This window comes from Patagioenas fasciata, chromosome Z, assembly GCF_037038585.1.
Source record: "Patagioenas fasciata isolate bPatFas1 chromosome Z, bPatFas1.hap1, whole genome shotgun sequence".
In the NCBI taxonomy this organism is placed as follows: domain Eukaryota; kingdom Metazoa; phylum Chordata; class Aves; order Columbiformes; family Columbidae; genus Patagioenas; species Patagioenas fasciata.
In genome coordinates this window covers 26,971,852-26,990,137 of record NC_092560.1, presented here as the reverse complement: position 1 = coordinate 26,990,137, position 18,286 = coordinate 26,971,852, and the positions used below count along the sequence as shown (strand labels likewise).

Below are 18,286 nucleotides of genomic sequence, written 5' to 3'. Positions count from 1 at the left end.
AGAACATTTTTTGATCTGTAGTCTAACATTGCTCCTTTGTTTCTCTTTGATGCATACAGGTACTTGGTGGCTAATTAATGTACCTGAAATAGGATTCCATCACTGCAGACACTTCTTCAAGCTAAAGACTGATTCCCTTAAAGTATGATCTTGACTTTAAAAATAGGCCTGATGTAGTTGTCTCTGAATTCAACAGAAAAACTGTCACTTAGGCTGAAACCAGAATAGTTCTATTTTGAAATTGTTCAGAATATTGCTCATAATTGGAATGGAATAATCCACATTAGCTTGATAATTGCTCTAAGAGTTAGGGTAATAAATTTCCAGTATACAGCTAGATGAGCACATGCATGACGTTTCTTAAACTGCTAAGAGCCAACTGATATAAACAGATCACATTTCATTAATTTTCCTTTTTTTTTTTTAATACACCAATTTATTGCAAAAAGTGTTAATAAAGTTTACATATATCCACATCCTTCTGAGATTTTTTACAGTTGTCAAAACAGAAAATCTGCCATAAGAAAACATAAATGTGAACAGTAAAACTATTAAATGTGTTTCTTAAACATTAATGGGATGAGCCACTTGTAGAGAAAATATGAGATTGGTAGACATCTAAAACCCACAATGCTGCTGCAGGATCATCTGTGGTTCCACAGAGACTGAAAGAAAGGCCTCTTTAGTGACTGATCTCATTAACAAATGTTATCTAATCTTGGCTATATGTTTCCATACAATCTGCTGCGTCCTCAGCTATTCAAATTATTGATTTAAGTACCTTAGTGCAGCCCCACTTAAGAGACTCTAACAACTCAATGGTATTAGCAAAATTCGTGTTGTTTGAGAATTTTTGTTCTATGTGGTTGTGGAAATGGAATTAATGGCACAGTCAGTACAACTGGTAATATATAAACCTACATTGTCTTTTCTGTTATGTTCTGAATCCCTGTGTTCTATTATAATTTCAGCGTAATTTTCATTTTCACAGCTAAAGGTGCCACTGTTAACTGTCTGGTGGCAGCTGATATAAAGTTATATCACTGCATTTTTAGCTTGCAAATATACATGCAAAGTATACATATATTTACTATCAAATTTGTCTATATATTATTGAAATCTAATGCTGTTACTTTCAATGGAGGAAATAATTATTTGTCAGTCTTATACACACTAATCTGTTTCACTAATTAACTAGCCATTTCCCAATTATAGATCTGAGGTTATGGTTTCCATTAATAAACTCAATCTCATTCCTTGTAGCCTGATTCAGAAATATTTACCAGTTTTACTGTTAGCATAGACCAAGATAATGCTGCTCAGTTTTATGTTTCCCTTGCTTAATAACTTAAGCACCCATTTCAGCAAATAAACTAAGGAACATGTGGTGAATTCTGTGCCAAATTCTTCCCCTGAGGCTTTTCTTGATGTTGGTTAGCTTGCTAAATCTTGCTGCTCTAAAGGGTTATTCTATTAGCCAATAGGCACAATATTGACTTACCATGACTGTCAGCAAAAATCAGCTTGTATATTATAGTAATATTTGACATACAGTACCTAGACATGAACTAAGTAGCATATTTTTATAAAAGAACAAATACCCATTTGTCATGTTTTCTCCCTTTTCTCTCTCTCCCCGTGCCCCTGTTGATGTTGCAGTTTCCCTGGTTTTGGGTTTGAAAATACATTGTCTGAACAAGAACGCTTCTAAGGATTATTATGTACTTGTTCCTTTTTCCAAGCCTTATTATTCAAGATAATCTAGATTCTCTTTTTCTCCCCTTCCCTGCTGGCAAAGTAGATTGGCTGCTTTGACTGAGCAAACTCTTAGTTTTCACAGAAGGCTTTTGATTTCGTAAGTTTTATTTATTATGGGAAAGATCTTGTACCTGGTAAATTCAGAGATAGTAGTTTCATTCTTTCTATTAGTAAAACTGAAACAACTACTTAGGTAGCTCATTGGCTATAGTCTACCCTGAAATAATGTTTGGGAATGGAAATACCACCATAAGGACACCTGCATTATGCTTTCAGTGGAAACGCCATAGTATAATAAAGGTCTTTATTTCATCTCCATTAAAAAAAACGCACTATTACTGGTTATTCAAACATTATTTTTGTTTTGGTCATACGAAAGATGTTTTTCTCATTGGTGGGTAACCAAGAAGGATACCCATTAAAGAGATGTTCAGTGAATTGTTTAATTTGAAGCACTTTTCCAACTAGTGGGATGACTGAATTTCTGGAACTTTTGTAGACTTATTTAATTCATGAAGAATTTGGTTGTCCCCATGTTTCAAGCAGAGTTTAACAACTATTAATAGACGGGATATGGAACTATCTTCCTGATTCCACTACCATCAAAACAAATCCAGAGCTTTTCCAGCAAAAAATGTTTCGTCTGTATTAATCTCTAAGTTTCAACTTGTTATTTAGATCTCTCAGATTTTTAACCTCTTCTTGTCTTCTTTTTTCCTAAATTCTTCATGGTTTCAGTCCTGACTGTACTCTGTGACAAGACCTTTCTTTCCTTCATCTTGACTTCCAGTTTTATCTCTACTTCAAGTATATTCCTCTGAGCACACAGATGCCTTGAGGCATCTCCTATTCTCTTACAGCACTATGCTGTGACACCAGAATCCCAACAAAGACCAGAAGCTCTCTAGAGACACTGGAATCAACAGCTTCCCTAAACCTTTCATCATTTCTTGGCTGACCCAGACTACTTTTGTCTGAGCAGGGCTGTTTATTGCTTTATAGTGATCTTCAAGGACACCACTCAAAAAGCTCTAGTGACTACCCTGTCATAGAGGCAGATTTAATGCAGTGTATGCATATAAGGTTAAGAGCATGGTGGTTACTATGTTTCTGAATCTTCCTCAGCTTTGGTCAAAAGCATTCTGTTTTGTTCCTGCTCTTTGTGAAGACACCAACAGAGTGGTTTGGTTTAATTTCAGTGCTGAGGGAGGTGTCAATTTATTCACACTAAACAAATGCTATTTATTGAATCAGAGTCTCTCTCTAGAAGTGGCCTTACAGATTTTTAGGTGATTGGTTACCAACTGAACATAAGGTGTCTGTGATACTCCCAGAGAAATTACCCAATTTTCTATCTATTTTTGGTGCAACAGTGTTTCCTGATTTCTATCAAAGAAAGCCACCCATCTGGGCGAACAGAACCATGCACTCCAGTAATCATTCCACTTCAGCACCTATGTATCTGAGGAAAACATCTGGCTCTTGCTAGCATAGTACTTGAGCTCTTAATTGTCCCTAATCCATCTAGTACCACAACAGATCTGAGAGACCTGTTGGGAAGAATTCAGGCAAAGGAAATGGTTCTGGATTTGCTGGGCAGGTGATTCTGCAGAGCGCCCAGGGGTTCTGCTTCTGCCCTCACTGCTGCCCAAAGCAGTGTTGTGGCCATGATGTGCTAGGTACACTCTCATCTTTCATTCTCAAAGTCCCAGGTTATGCAGTTAGCCAACAAGAGAGAGTCTTCCTTCCATGTAATGCCACATAGAAGATACACATGCATGGGTTAGTGTGCGTACTGGAAACATCTCTCCAACTTAGTGGAGCAATGCCTTTGCATTAATATACTTTGGTATTGCTCCATATAATGGTATTACCTTTACATGACTTGCTCAAGGAAACTGTGACAAAATATGGATTTCCCAGTTCCTAGCTTTAGACACTTACTGGGCCTCTTATTTCATTGTAAGATGAACCAATAAGTTTAACTGGTATATCTTCCGATATATGTCTGGAGGAATATGAAAAGAAATTTGGTACATTTCAGATTCATCTGCCTGGTAGATATGTCCAGCAATAGTAAACCATAGTTGAATTGTAAATTTATGCAGAAAAAGAAGGATGGCAAGCCACTGGAAGAAAATAGAGACAGCAACACATCAACATGTCTTCAGTCTTCATAAAGGTAGCCCTTCTAACGCTGTACTCCAGCTTTTACTGTTAATTCTGTTCACCAGTTCTTTGGTACATGATACATAATAACATATGATACGGTCTTACACTAAATAATACTTTAAAACTAAGTTAAGAAACAATGCTGTTGATTCCTTGTGAATGCCTTTTTTAAGCTAGCAGCATTATTTATCTAAGAAAAAAACATGGTTACCATGGCTTTATTGGAGTGACCTCCTCCTTGGAACTCAATGGTTCCAAAAGCGTCCGTCGGGCTGAGCTGCGTGTGCTTGCTGATGGACCACTTCTCTGACTGGATGTCATTGCGAGTAAGCCTGCTTTCATTTTTCTCATTCTGGATAATGGAGATGCTTGGAGTCAGTCCAACATGTTGACCTATTAGACGCCCACAGCAACACCTATGACATTAAACAAGCAGAAAACTTGAGTCACGTGTCTGTACAAATAGAACAGGGAAACAAACCATCTTAAATGAAATACAAATCCTCAAAAAACAGAACAAAAAACCCATCCTTTTCAACTCTGCTGACCATTTTCCTGCTATCTGAAGCCTCTACTTGTGGAAGCAACATAGTACAGATTTTTTTTTTTTTTTTTTTTTTTCCTATGATCTTGTTTACTTTGGACTCTCCTATATTTCAATAAAATCATGCTTTGTTCTAAATATGTACAAAATGAAGTTAAAGAACATTTTCTACTGTCTTCAGATGACAGCAGGCCAAATAATCATGGACTACCACATATTTTAAATTGCTGGTTCACTGCAATTATTTTCTTTTGACAGTATTGTGTGCCATGCATTGAATTTAGGTAAATATTTAAGGCACTGAATATATAACAAAGAAGAAAAATAAATTAAATATAGATGCTGATCCACCTTTTTTTTTTCTTTTTTTAATGAAATAAATTTTGAAATGTAAACAAATAGTGTCCATAGGAATCCATCACTAGGGATGTAATTCCATCACCTTCTGACCAAATAAGTCTTTACAAACTAGTTATATCCGTATGCATACATACAAACACATACAATTTGACATTTTCTTGCAAATGACTTCCATTTTTCAAACAAGTAGCATGCAATTACCTATGGGGGTCTTTGGTGCTGGGTATGATATGAACACATTCTCTCTTGTAAAATGCTCTTTCTATCCATGACTTCTGTGCCTAAAAATCAGAAAGGAAATGATGTGATTTGTATTTGCTTATTAAACACAACAGTATAACTGATGAGAAACTTCAAGCATAAAAGAAACTTCACTGACTTTGCAGATATGCGGTGCGCTTTTTGCAGAGTATTTCCTGTTAGAACTATGGTTCCCTTCCAGAGCTAAGCACACAACACAAACTCTTAAGATTGTTTTCATATTCACTAGGCAGATGACTTTGATATGTCATCTCTATTCTCATAGCAGGAATCACTGGAGAATAATTAATTCAAACTGTAAATCTTTCTGCATTGTAGGGAAAAACCACACTTATTCATTAAAAAGTCTTCAAAAAAAAATCTTTTCCTATTTTAGTGATAAAACTAATTTCATTCTAATAAAAAAAATAATCTCAAAAACCAGAAAATATCTCACCATAAAACAACAACATGATTCAACTGCAATTTCTCATACAAGTACTGAGAGTGTTGTTTAACACGGAGCCAGAAAATACAGATTCATATGTGGACATCTTAATGAAATTTAAAAAAAAAAAAAAAAGGAAGATCTGTTTCTGAAATGAAACACAAAAAACTTTGATATATTAAGAGTCAGATGACGAGATGATGTAACCTCTAAAACTGACTTGAGCTATGCCCTACATATTCGCAGGAAAATAACTAATTTTTCAGAGTAGTCTTTAATTTTCAAATACACAAGAGATCTTTGTAAAAAGAAAGATAGATTGGTAGGAAAGAAAACAAACAAATCCAAAACAACAACAACAACAAAACAACAAAGAGACTTTCAGAGTTCTGAAATCTTTTTAATTATCTAGACAGTCCTCACTCCATATCACAGGAATTCTGGCAAGCTCTCTACAAGACTCCCCCAAATACAATTTAATTATTTCATTTAATAAGGAGATGAGCTGAAACTTTCTTTTAAAAAGTAACTTCAAACAGATACATTTTATAAAATGTATTTAAACAACATTATCTATTTAATAGCACAGCATAAACAGAACTATAAACTATGAAATATGACAAAGTTATCTGTAATTTACGTAATGTGAAATGGGCTTTAAATAACACAAAGGAAATCTGAGCATCTTGCCTCTATAAAGAGAGAAAATATGAAATTGCCTTTCTAACATTACCTAACTAACTAATGGTACCTTTTACTAAGGTTAGATAGTAACCTAAGTATTACCTTTACTAACTGATGTAACCTTACTAACAACCTAACATTACTGTTTCGTCAACTCAGCCTGCAATCTGTTTTTCATGTTTAAACATGCATTTCTGGGACTTCTGTAAATCATTGTGAACTGGAGATTTCTGGGAGTCAATGAATGTAAGCAGTATAAACTATAAAGCACTATAATAAGAATTTCTAGCTATGTTCATTACTCATCAGTTTCAGCACACAAAAAGTCGATTTTTTCCTTTTTCACAGAAGATAATAACTTATTTGATCTAGTAGTCACTCATGTTATGTAATGATATTTTATCTTTGCTCTACTTGCATTTTTATTTGAAAGTCTGCTAGACTTCATGTTTTGTAGGAATGGCAGACACCCTAACATGAATTTTACTGTCAGGAAAAAGAAAAGTCTGTTAAAAACAACAAATAGAACTCTATTTGACTTTTGTCATTACTGTAGAAAACAGAAAGTTAATATATCATAGAATGTGGGGCAAGGTTTATTTCATGTTTAAGCAAAGGACAGTTAAACAGAAAAATCTAAAAAAGTTTTACTTTACATAGGAGATATTACCTTGATGTTCTAATTTATTATAACTTCCAAATGCTTACAAGCCTATGATACAGGTAATAATAATAATCATTAACATGACATTGTACACGATACAGTCAAAACACCTTAGAAGTCTAGTGCATTGACTAATTTCTCAATTTAGTTGTCTTTTCAGGCAAAGAAATAATTTTTATAAACTAAGTTTTTAGAACTGTCAAGGCAACCAGAGTGAACTTCATTTGACCCTCTTACAGCAGGACTTTCAGAGCTAAAATGTGTGGGAAAATTAGGGTTTTTCTTTTGTTGAGTGTTGTAGAGAAATAAAGGAATTCACAATTATTATTCAGATATTGCAATGCTAACATTTGAAATTACATACTTTACTGTATGGACCACACATTCTTGAAATTTCTCCTCTTTGAGTTCCAGGAGTACACAAGCTTTCTATACTGCCTTAAGAAGACACACACTGATAAGTAGCTGCAGACTTATGAATCGCCTTTGTTGTGTGTGTATATATATATATATATATATATATATGTATACCTTAACATTTTGGTATGAAAGGAACATTTACAGAATATTGCCAATTTTGTCTCCATGCTTGTTTGTTTCAACAATAAATACAATACATGCCTACAATATCATTTATCTTCTCCAGAAAGCATGAAAAGCTTTTATAAGCCAACTTTTCTTCCTGGTATAAAAAATCAGCTCCTACTGCAGAACTTGCCTAATATATGATTATCACTTATGTTGCTAAGATTCCCTAAAAATATTCTTTATTAATTTTCATAAATTTTGCATACTTTCCTGCAAACAGTTTACTTAATGTATTTACTTACTGCATAGAGCTAATGTATCATTTCTAAAGATGACCACTAATCCAATTTCTCTAAGCCTCAAGATCTAATACAAAAAGGTGCTGTAACAGGTACTTCACTGATAACACTTTCTTTAGGTGTACAAGTTGGCCTTCAAAAACCAAGAAACTGTCATTTAAAAGTTGTTTTTCTACTCTTTTTCATAGTGTATTTGCAAGTAGAAAAGAAACCCAGCTATGTGTAATCATTTGCATTTGAATTTTCATTATGCTTCTTCAAATGTAACATTGCAAAAATGATAGGCTGATTTTAAAAGTGCTTTATTCACATCAGAAAGAAAGACTTTCCAATTTATAGATCTGAAACTATATACTTTCCTACCTGACAGAGTCATGATGCTAAAATACATGATTTACTCATTTCATAATTCCTTGTCCAAACTAAAAAGAAAGCATCTGGTTTCACTGCCTCATGACATTGCCTTTCTGTGACAGAGATAATTTATGATGAAATATAAAGTTCAGCTGTATAATAAATTATAGTACTTGCCATAGAGCCTTCATAAAAACATTAGAATAACTTGAGAAAATCAATACAATTGTAACAAAACAGTCTGCGTTAAACTCTTGTTTATAATGTGAATTAATAAAGTAGCCAAAAGTTTAGAAAAAGCATTGCAAAGAGTTTTCAAGAATAGTAGACCAATAAGCTTATCTCTCTTTCTCTTATTTCATAAACTCCTTCAGTATTGATTAATGAAACAGTGAATTCCTAAAGTACGTGCCATACTTATGTTTGGGTTTAGTTTACTCATAGCTTACATCTCCAGGTTACATTTCTCTCCTTATTAACCTAGCTGTGAAATCCCACCAAGAGCATTTTTTCTCCCTCTCCATTACCTGAGCATCAAACTTGGCGTTTAGGTCTGTTCGGAGCAAACTCTGCTGTCCGCATTTCCCTGGTGCTGGTCATCGCTAATAACACATTTGCAGCTGCCCCCCGAGCCGGGGGCTCAGTCCATCTGCGGTGCAGAGATTTGAGGGCGAGCAGAGCCCTGGCACCCATCAGCTGCTCGGAATGCGCTGCTGTGGGATTAGCCTTGTTAAGGGTTTGGTGGACACTCACCCGCGGCCCCACAACACTGCTTGGTTTGAACATCTGATCTGATGCCAAAAAGAAAAACAAATCCCCTGAGAGCTTGGATTTAAGTGGCACAAGCCTTGACGGGCTTTCACCCCCCTCTCTCTCAGAGAGCAAGCCTGTGAAAGTGTGATAAGGTGCTCTGAATTCTTAAATTCAACTCAGGAAAACAAATCCTTCAAAAGAAACAGTGTACTAAGCTGGAAAGAACCTGAGCACACAAGAGAGATTGTTAATCTGTGAAGAATGAAACCAGTGTGTTTATTGGGTAACTGTGAGAAATCTATGCACAGCTGAAATATATTTCAATTAATCAACAATGGCATTTTTCCAAAGAAGCTGGGGTTTGTCTCTGTTTCTTATCATAGTTGCTGTACTGTAGTGAATGTAACTTTCCAGAAGGTCATAAACATAAACCTTTGTCTTTCAGAGACAAGCAACTGCATTGTTTTCATCTTAATTAAAAGTTAATAACTTAAATCACAAACTGAATGTCTACAAATTTTGGGACTACTTCTTTACTGTACCTTCTTGGTATCAACACTGAAGAACAAGTTTTCCATAGCAACAGCATTTCAGATTTTTTTAGTACTCAACCATTATATGTGTTCAATTACTTACTTCAAAAGTTTTCCAAATATAGAACAGTTTTACTCTCCCCTCCCCTCCACCAGCCCAGTTTGCGTGAATTCCTCTCTACTCCTACATATGCATACATAGCCTCCTTTCCTTTTCAATAAGGCTGCATCTAATGCATGGAAAACATTCTGTGCACCCTTGGCACTGATGAATACACAATCACTAAACTATTCTGCATGTATATTAGATCTGGTGGGCCCAGGATGGGCAAAGCTGAGCATATGCATCAATTTCTAAACTTCTTTTACCATCACACATATTGAGAAGCTTCTGCTATGCTAGCTAATCCATTAGATGTATTTTCTCTCTCAGTTCGCTGAGGTTTTTGTGTCAAATACATAAAGGTATTTTGTATGTAATATATATATGAAGTATGTGCATGTACACATGGTATGCATATATTAATATATACACACTCTGTTCCAGCAGCATTACGACCTCTCAGATTTCTCTGCCACAGAGTTCAGAGCAACAGACACCACATGCGCATCTTGTGAGATCTCTTTAGCACACGATCAGACCAAAGATGGTCTGTGGAGAACAGCAAAGTTAGAGAAAGTTGCAGTGCCAGCTAGTAAACAGCTCAGTGAGGTACAGAATATGACTGGGGAGTCAGCATAAAAAAAGACTGCTTGCATTTTAACACAAGGAATTTGGTTTGGTTGAGAAGGTTGAGAAAGAGGGGAGGAAAGGAAGGACTTCACATGAACGAGATAACTGCACAGAAATCCAAATCTGACTTTGGAATGAAACAATTCAACAGAAGCAACAGAACAACGGCTGTACTCATTCATGTGTGTCACCTGGTGGCACTGTGAATGTTGTTCAACAGATAGGGACTTAGGAAGAGTTGGCATATGCCACTGTATTTGTGATAGTTCATTTAAAGATACATTAATGTTATGACTCTGGCAATGAAAATATCTAATATTTTGAGGATTAATAAAGAAACAGCCAATAAGCAGAGACAGCTGCCTTTTTCAATATAGTACAACTGCAAAACAGTCCTTTCAGAGAGGGGGATGCTGCACATTTAATGCTACCAACACACATATTATTTACATCCTCAACCCAACTCACTGTTAATGAAACAAACTCTCAAACAGCAGTCAGCAATGACCTCAGTACTGACTCCTTGTAAAGGAGCAGAACAAATATTAAAAATCAACGAAGAACAGAATTAATATTTTAAAAGAGCTCCAAGTGCGACAGTTTTAGGAACCTGCAATTTCAGTGGCAGAGCAGAACTGGAGGCAGTTCTCACCCTCTGCTTCCCAACTTTGTTTATCTCCAACAAGCATCCAGGTTATAAGACAGGTCTCATCAGGGCAAGAGAGGTTTTAAAAGCCTTTCTCTGCCTCGTAGTGGGGCAGAGCAGCTGGACAGGCAATGGAGTATTACTGAAGCAAATTACAGACAGGATTTGCTGGAGCATCTGGTAGCTGAACCACATCAGTGCTATTGCAAGCTGATACGATTAGTGTTCCTTAATCAAACGGGCACTTTCGCAAATCCCACTGTCTCTGAGTAAAAACCCTGTATCTGTAAACATATATAGTCAGATTAGTACAAAGGATAGCAATGCTTCAATATAACCTTATTACTAGATGTGCTGAAGCCAAATTTCTACTCCTTCTTTCAGTGTTGCCCAATTATAAGCATTATAAGAACTTTTACGTCTTCCTTAAAGTACTAGGAATTGACCTCTCTGCATATTAAAATATGGATCGTTAGACTATCCCCCAAATGTTTTCATTTTCTAACAGATGTTTACTACTAGTAGCATCTTACAGACTGGCCATCAGGCCTGTATCAATTAGGGCTGTACTTCTGTACATTTTGTTCTTCTGCTAGCTGATTTCCCAAGCACCTTATCATCAGATTTGTTCCAAGGACAATGTTGAATTTACTTGAAAATAAAGCTGTATTCAGTACAGAGTAGGAAGGCACAGACTGCAGTCATTTATTACTACTGCATGTAACAGAATTTATCTGTTAGCATTGTTTGCCACATGTAATTTTTGTAGTGTACTTATCAGAAATAGAGTAATTTAAAAATAACTGGAAACTTTTCACTCAACAGTTCATGATTTTGAGCCTTATATCTGATATTTTTCTTACTGCAAGGCAACAGAAGTGAAAATCGTATGTCTCTGCTAATGCTACTAAACAAAATTGTATTTGTACTTTATATAATTTTCAAAACATTATATAGACCAAGCATATATGACCAGTTGTTATTATCCATGCTATTGATAAATTAACTGGAAAGAATAACAGACATTTCAAAAAGCACCAGAGTGATTAGATCCAAGAACTAGTGTACACATCCAGGCTCCTACGGACCTCCCTGAGATAAGTAGAAGTGCCAAGTGACAATTTTTAAAGGAAAGCTTATTAAAACGAAGGATATAGTGTAAAGAACACTCACAAAAAGTTCCACTATTTCCTTCTTGTGTGTACTGGCACATGGGTGGAAGAATTAAGCCTATTGACTTCATTCATTATGTTTCTTTAGAGAAATATTTATGATTTCTCCAAATCTGCTGTGAGGTTAAAGTTGTTTAAATAAGTAAATAAACATTTTCTAGCAAGAAAGCCCTACATGATCAGATGACGGGTTCATCTAGACCACTGTCTTGTCTCCACAAGTGTCATAAATAAGTGCTGGAGAAAATGATAAGTATGTCAAATGCATATAATTATTTTTCCTAATAGTCTATCAGGTAGCAACTATTTTCTGCTCATGGACTTCCTGCGTTGTGATTTCTACATGTTCTGTAATCATCCAGGTGCCTGGCTGCTGATTTTCTGTGAACTTTAAACATCTTTAACATCCTTCTCCCTGCTGCAGGGGGAATCAGCTCCTTCTGTTTGTTTTGAATGCGACTCCTCACACTTTCCCATGATGTTTATTACTGAGGAAGGCAGTGAGAGTCAGCTCCCACTCAACTTTTTTTACCAGTCATGGTTTGCAAGAGACATTCTTAATTTCTTTTTTTCTTCTCAGATTAACCATTTCCAAGTGTTTACTCACATAGAAGCCTTTTGTTTGTTTGCTGCTTTTTATCACCCTTGCTGCCCTCCTCCAAACCTTTTCCAGTTAGTTTTATTCTTTCTTCTCAGAGGAACCAAACTGTGCACCAAAGGTGAACTACAGATTGGTATTGTGGCAAGTGGACATTCATTGTTTTGGTATCTATCCCTTTCCTAATAATTCCAATTAAAAATTGATTTGCTTTTCCCCACCACCACTGCTGAGCACTGTGGTAATGTTTTCACAGAAGTATCTAGCATTACCCAAGTATTTCACTCCAGTTAGTAAAGAATTTACAATTCTAATCATAAAGAATGCTTACAAAAATCAAACTGTTTTAATCAAAATCTGACAGAACAGAAATAAAATACAAAACTCTAATTTATGTCAAATGTAGCTTAACATATCATAATGAAATATGATATCATAGAAGTCTACAGGTGCACATAAATAACCAAAAAGTAGAATATAAAGGAAGTATTTTTCTGGCATTCAGTGTTGGCAGCCTACCTATCTTTTAAACCAGCAAACTTGGTTTTGGCTTCTAAAAAATTGTAACATTATTCCTAACTCCCCAAATTCAGGCAAGAAAATAACCTTCACATCAAGGCAAATATCGCTCTCTAATAAAAAATTGTGAGGTTAAAATGCACATGTAGGAGTTTTGCACTGAATCTAATTTTGGTCTGAACTACTCGATATCCACATTGCTCACTCTACCCCACAAATATATGACAGCTATAACATTGCCTGCTCTTTCATTACAGTGAGGTGGTTTTGTTAGCCACTGTGTGGGTGCTGAGTTGATGAAGCAATTAAAATTAAATTTTACATAACTGTATGAAAGGGCCTCAAGGAATGGGGATTCCAGTCATTCCCCAAGCCTAAACATTCAGAATGACCAACTGTTCACATATCATCTCATCTTCCTGCCCTGCAGTTATTTACAAATCCCTCCTGAGCCCGTAATGCAGCCCCACAGGCACCCTTTGCTAGAATGTCTTGGTTGAGGTCCTGGTTTCACCACCCTCTAGCCTTCCTACAGACACTGTTTTGGAGAAATGGAACAAGAAAAGAGCCAGCTGAGATGAAACAGCACTGTTGATCAGCTCTTCTGTCTCCCTTCTTTTCTACTGAGCCAAACTCATGTTTTTCTCAGATGCAAAAGAAGGGGAGCTTCCCTTAGCTGAAGAAAGGAAAAATTCAGCCTGCCAACCAAAACACTGAGAAGGCAAAACGCCAGAGGTTGTTTCTTTGGGGCAGAGCAACACCCTTTCCCCCCCTCTGCATCTCTTGGTGCTTCTTCACCATTCACCCTTATCTTCTCCCAGAGTCTCCTTGCATCTAGAATCTACTCTGGGTCATACTGTTTGAAAACATTTTCATTCACCAGACCAAGGGCAAGTGTGATGCTGTCTCCTCTGCAGTGTCCTGTTGATAACTCCCCTCTTCTGTTTTGCATGGCACAGCACAAGGGAATAACATTCAGGCTCCTGGTGCTAGAAACAGCCACCTTGGCTTCCTGCACAAACACTGTCAATAAATAGACGCAGGACAAAAAAGTCTGAGGACAAGTATCTCTCACCCTGGCAGCACAGTAGCATGGTATAGTTGTGATGCTTCTAAGGTGATAAAGTGAAATCCTTAATTATGTTTTTGTTTGTTTGTTTTGTTTGTTTTGGTTTTTAATTGGTATTTTGGAACTATATGATTTTGAACTATATGAGGCCCTCTTATTGCGACCTGATAGTCATCTAATATGGAATAAGCTAACAGCACTGCCCTTTTTTCTGCTGATAATCATACTGCCAAAGTCACATGTGTAAGAAATAAACATGTTAAGATTTCTGATTATGTGAACATCATTAGGTAGATAGGGTCAATTGGAATTTGCATTATTAGCTTAGACAAAATTGAACCAGTTGCAAATAATACGGGAAGATCTAACAATGCAGGCTAACTCCTAGTATCTCTCTGGACAGTAATTTTAAGTAGACTTCAGCTGCAATTACGAGAGATTTGGAAACAGGGATTCCTTCTGTCCAGTCTTCATAGCTGTAGCTTCTCACATGCAGAGAGAAAAATGTAAACATACCCACTCTTTGTACGTAGCTCAACTTGGTATAATAACATCTTCTATGAAGTAGGGGTAAAATATGATGGAAATATTTCACGTTGATACTTTTTCCATTCTCTAATGTGAATTCATTTATGTAGTCTGCATTTCAAAGAGAAAATAAAGCTAACCGTGTAAGTTTGCTATGAGATATGCTGGACTAACGTGACATTTTTTGAGACATTCAAGGTTGTTAGACATAAACTCTGACTGTCCAAGTTTCTCATTATTGTCTTACAGTGCAACTGTGTACAGTAGTGATTCTTCGCTGCAGAAGTAGCAGGACAGATATTTTTGCAAGAAAAGAAACTGCAAAAGATACATTTCAGAAAATGCAAGGGCAGATCAAATAGCTAAATATTTATCACATTAATAAATAATTAGAAACTAGTGAGATACAAAATTGCATTAGAATTCTAAAGCATAAGTTGAAAGAAACTTGCTCATAGTAAGCTTCACCCTAATAGACACATTTTTCTCCTCCTTTTTTCACTACTAATGCAAATTCCATGCCTATTTTTCTAAATGTCTCTGTTAACAGCTTCATCAAGGGACCACTTGTGACGATTTTCGTAATTCATTATATAAAATTGCAAACTGCTGCCAAATCAAGTGATCACTATTGGGATGGAGAGGGACAAAAGAATGTGAGAGAAGTAATTATAGATGGCTAATAATTATAGATGCCATAGTAACACTTCAAAGATAACACAGAGGACTTGCATCAATCACTTTTCCTAAGAAAGAAAAAAGGGTCAAAATTTTCAAGAGCCACAAAACTTACTAATGTGGCTTCTTTTTATGGGAAATCTGTCATGATGAACCTGTCAAAGTTAAAGTAATTTTGTAGTTTCTTCACCTTTTAGGTCCAGTCCTGTTTAAAAAAATGAAAAAATCTTTAGGTACTTGAACAGATCCCAGAGACAGGCATGTGAAAGACACTGAAAACACATTGCTTGAGTCACGTTGAGACTCCAAAGCTCTAGTGCACAGCAGACACCCTCAGAAGGCCGAAATGACTACAACACCCAGCACAGACTTTCAGAGAACCCATTATCATGGGACAGCAGTCACCAACAAACCATGGCTTACTCTGATTCACTGAACTCTGGCACTAACTTAATCCTACAGTAGGCTGGAGAACATTATGGCAGAACCTATTGAATTATCTTCACACCACAGCTGCAAGGCATGTCCCCTGCTGTGATGAGGTATTACCAACACAGGTTATTCACTTTTTAAAAGATTTTCCTGGGTATCACACAAAATCCTGTACAGACAGAGAACAGATGATCACTGCACTCTCCATGTATGGAAGTCAACACTGGCACTAACCACATCAAAACGTGACAACAAAACATGAGCTCTGGACTGTAAACACACCATGCCAGATGAAGAGCTGGGTAGCCAGATTTTGGCAAAGTGTCAGCCAGGATCTCTATGCTATTTGTGTAGCTATTATCTTCATGTCAGGTTCATCATCATGTTCACAGATGCTGCTGGAAGGTAGGAGAGGTGCCCTCCTGGACCACTCTTGCCAACTTCATGATACAAAACTTAGGTACTGCAGTGTACAGCTCCTGAATGTATGTAGCTATTTCATTGTCCCATAACCCACATTTCTTACTTTTCTTCTCCCCTTACTTTGTGCACCAGATTTTACTGGTTTCTGCACTAGGAAACATCAAGTAACAGAGACATATGTTTTAGACATGTGTCAAGCCCCATGCATCATTTGGAGTCTGATAGCTGACTGCAGCATTCAATGTTAGGTTGTTGATATGTGCTCTTGTGAATAGATAGTGGACATATTCTGAATGAAATTACAACAATATCACTCTCTCTAATTTGCCATTCAGATGGAATTAAGAACAGCTCCAATATTTTTTTTTTTGTTTCAGATGTCAAATTTTATTCTGTGATATGATGTAACCTTTGATTTCAGTGATATGTTGAACTGAAAACAAATGTACTACTTTAGCTAATTCTTAAATAAAGAGTTTAAGACATGATGCCAATGTCGTACCACTAGAAACTGAGCTGAGTAAAATCCTAGTGATCCTTGGTACTGATGTGAAATAGAGCTATGGAAAACATTTGTCAGCAGATTAGGTCAAAATGGACATTTTGACTTTGACTCACAGTTGCCTTTCACCAAACATGAAAGTGGATGGAAGAAGTAAAAACAAGCTTGTTAGGCTTGAGAGCTTACATCCAAGTCACAGATATTAGTCTGATGTTTGCACCAAGCGGGAATGGGAAAGCATTCAGACGTATAATGCAATACAAACGGCAAATACTTTCTTTTCACTCTTGTTGCTTGTACCTGCCCGTATCTGGTCAGAACAGAGGGAGAGGACACACTGCCAGGAAGAAGCTGGAAGCACAGCTGAGGTGGGGAAGAGAGAGCAACTGTCCAGGCTCCACAGTGACTCCTGCAGACAGAAGTAGAGCAGCTCTTTCCCCCAAAACCCTACTTCGGAAGGTTTGGATCATTCCATACCACTGCACAAACAGCTATTCCTCTCCCTGCAGTGCAGACCTTTCTTCTCTGCCTTGTGCCATGGAAAATATGAGAGAAAGTCCTATGAGAAAGTCCTATGCTGTCTGATAGATCTTTTCCCGTGCAACCCTTAGAGGCCTTTGCCTTTTTTTTCTTTTCTTTCCTTTTTTTTTTTTTTTTTTTTTTTGGCTGGGGAGGGGAAACGTGGGAGACAGAAAAACAGAAAAATCTTTTATGCATTAAAAACATCTTGTGGTCAGTTGTTTTAGTAAATACATAGCAAATGCAAAGTGTGGCTCTTACAAATCTGTTTCTGAGAAAGAAAACTTGCTCTCTGCGGTAACATTTACGTTTCTTTTAGAAATACCTATATGAAGCTTGGCACTATAGTATTTTATTCCCTAGGGATTTGGGCATTATAATATTTTGGCATTATTATAATCTAGGCTTAGGTGTATAGTTACCATATTTCTTTTCTGTTAAGTACCCAGAAATTGCTGACATTTGATTTTCCTGAAAAATAATATCCCAATTTCAGTTGTCCACTTAAAGCAACATTTCAGCCAGGAATAAATAAATAAGAAAAACACAACTAAAGTATAACCTAATGATTAAATTCCTGAATTAATCAGGAGTATAATAATACCTTATAGATACTTTTTCTTTACAAAAATATATTTTTATTGTAACAACTAGAGCATATTTGCATAGCTGTGAGTGAAGCAGAAAACATCTAGAGAATATGAGCATTGATGAAGTCATTGGAGTGAATGATCAATTTGAAACACTGTCAGATAAACCTTGATTCAGATGTTGTGAACAGTACAAGAAACTGTTTTTATGCACTTTGCTTATGTTTTGAACATAAGATGCTGTCATGAGGGAAGGATGTGTAATTGTGTAATGATGCAAGCAGCACATATTTTAAATGTCATAGATCAGCAAATGTGAAATAGTCAAACAGTCCCTTGTAGAAGCATACAGATTTAATATCTCTCTTTTCAGGTATATGTCTTCACCAATTGTTTACAGCATTATCCAATTCAATGTTTCTTAAAAAAAGTTCAGATCAGATATTATTTTATGAACTATATTGCCACATCAATGCGAAAATCAGTCATGTCATAATTAGCAGCAAATTTATAGTTTTCTGATCTTATTTAGCCCATAAT

At 36.3% G+C, this 18,286-nt stretch overlaps 1 protein-coding gene across 3 annotated transcripts in view; it reads right to left on the bottom strand.

Moving 5' to 3' along the window:
- Positions 1-18,286, bottom strand: part of TRPM3 (transient receptor potential cation channel subfamily M member 3) — a 275,279-nt gene that overhangs the window by 133,988 nt on the left and 123,005 nt on the right. For all 3 annotated transcript variants that reach the window (XM_071802596.1, XM_071802598.1, XM_071802597.1), the window contains exons 2-3: positions 5,036-5,115; positions 4,142-4,346 (exon numbers count right to left, since the gene is read on the bottom strand). In XM_071802596.1, the coding sequence (XP_071658697.1) occupies positions 4,142-4,346; positions 5,036-5,115 (285 nt within the window). The remainder of the gene's footprint in view (positions 1-4,141; positions 4,347-5,035; positions 5,116-18,286) is intronic.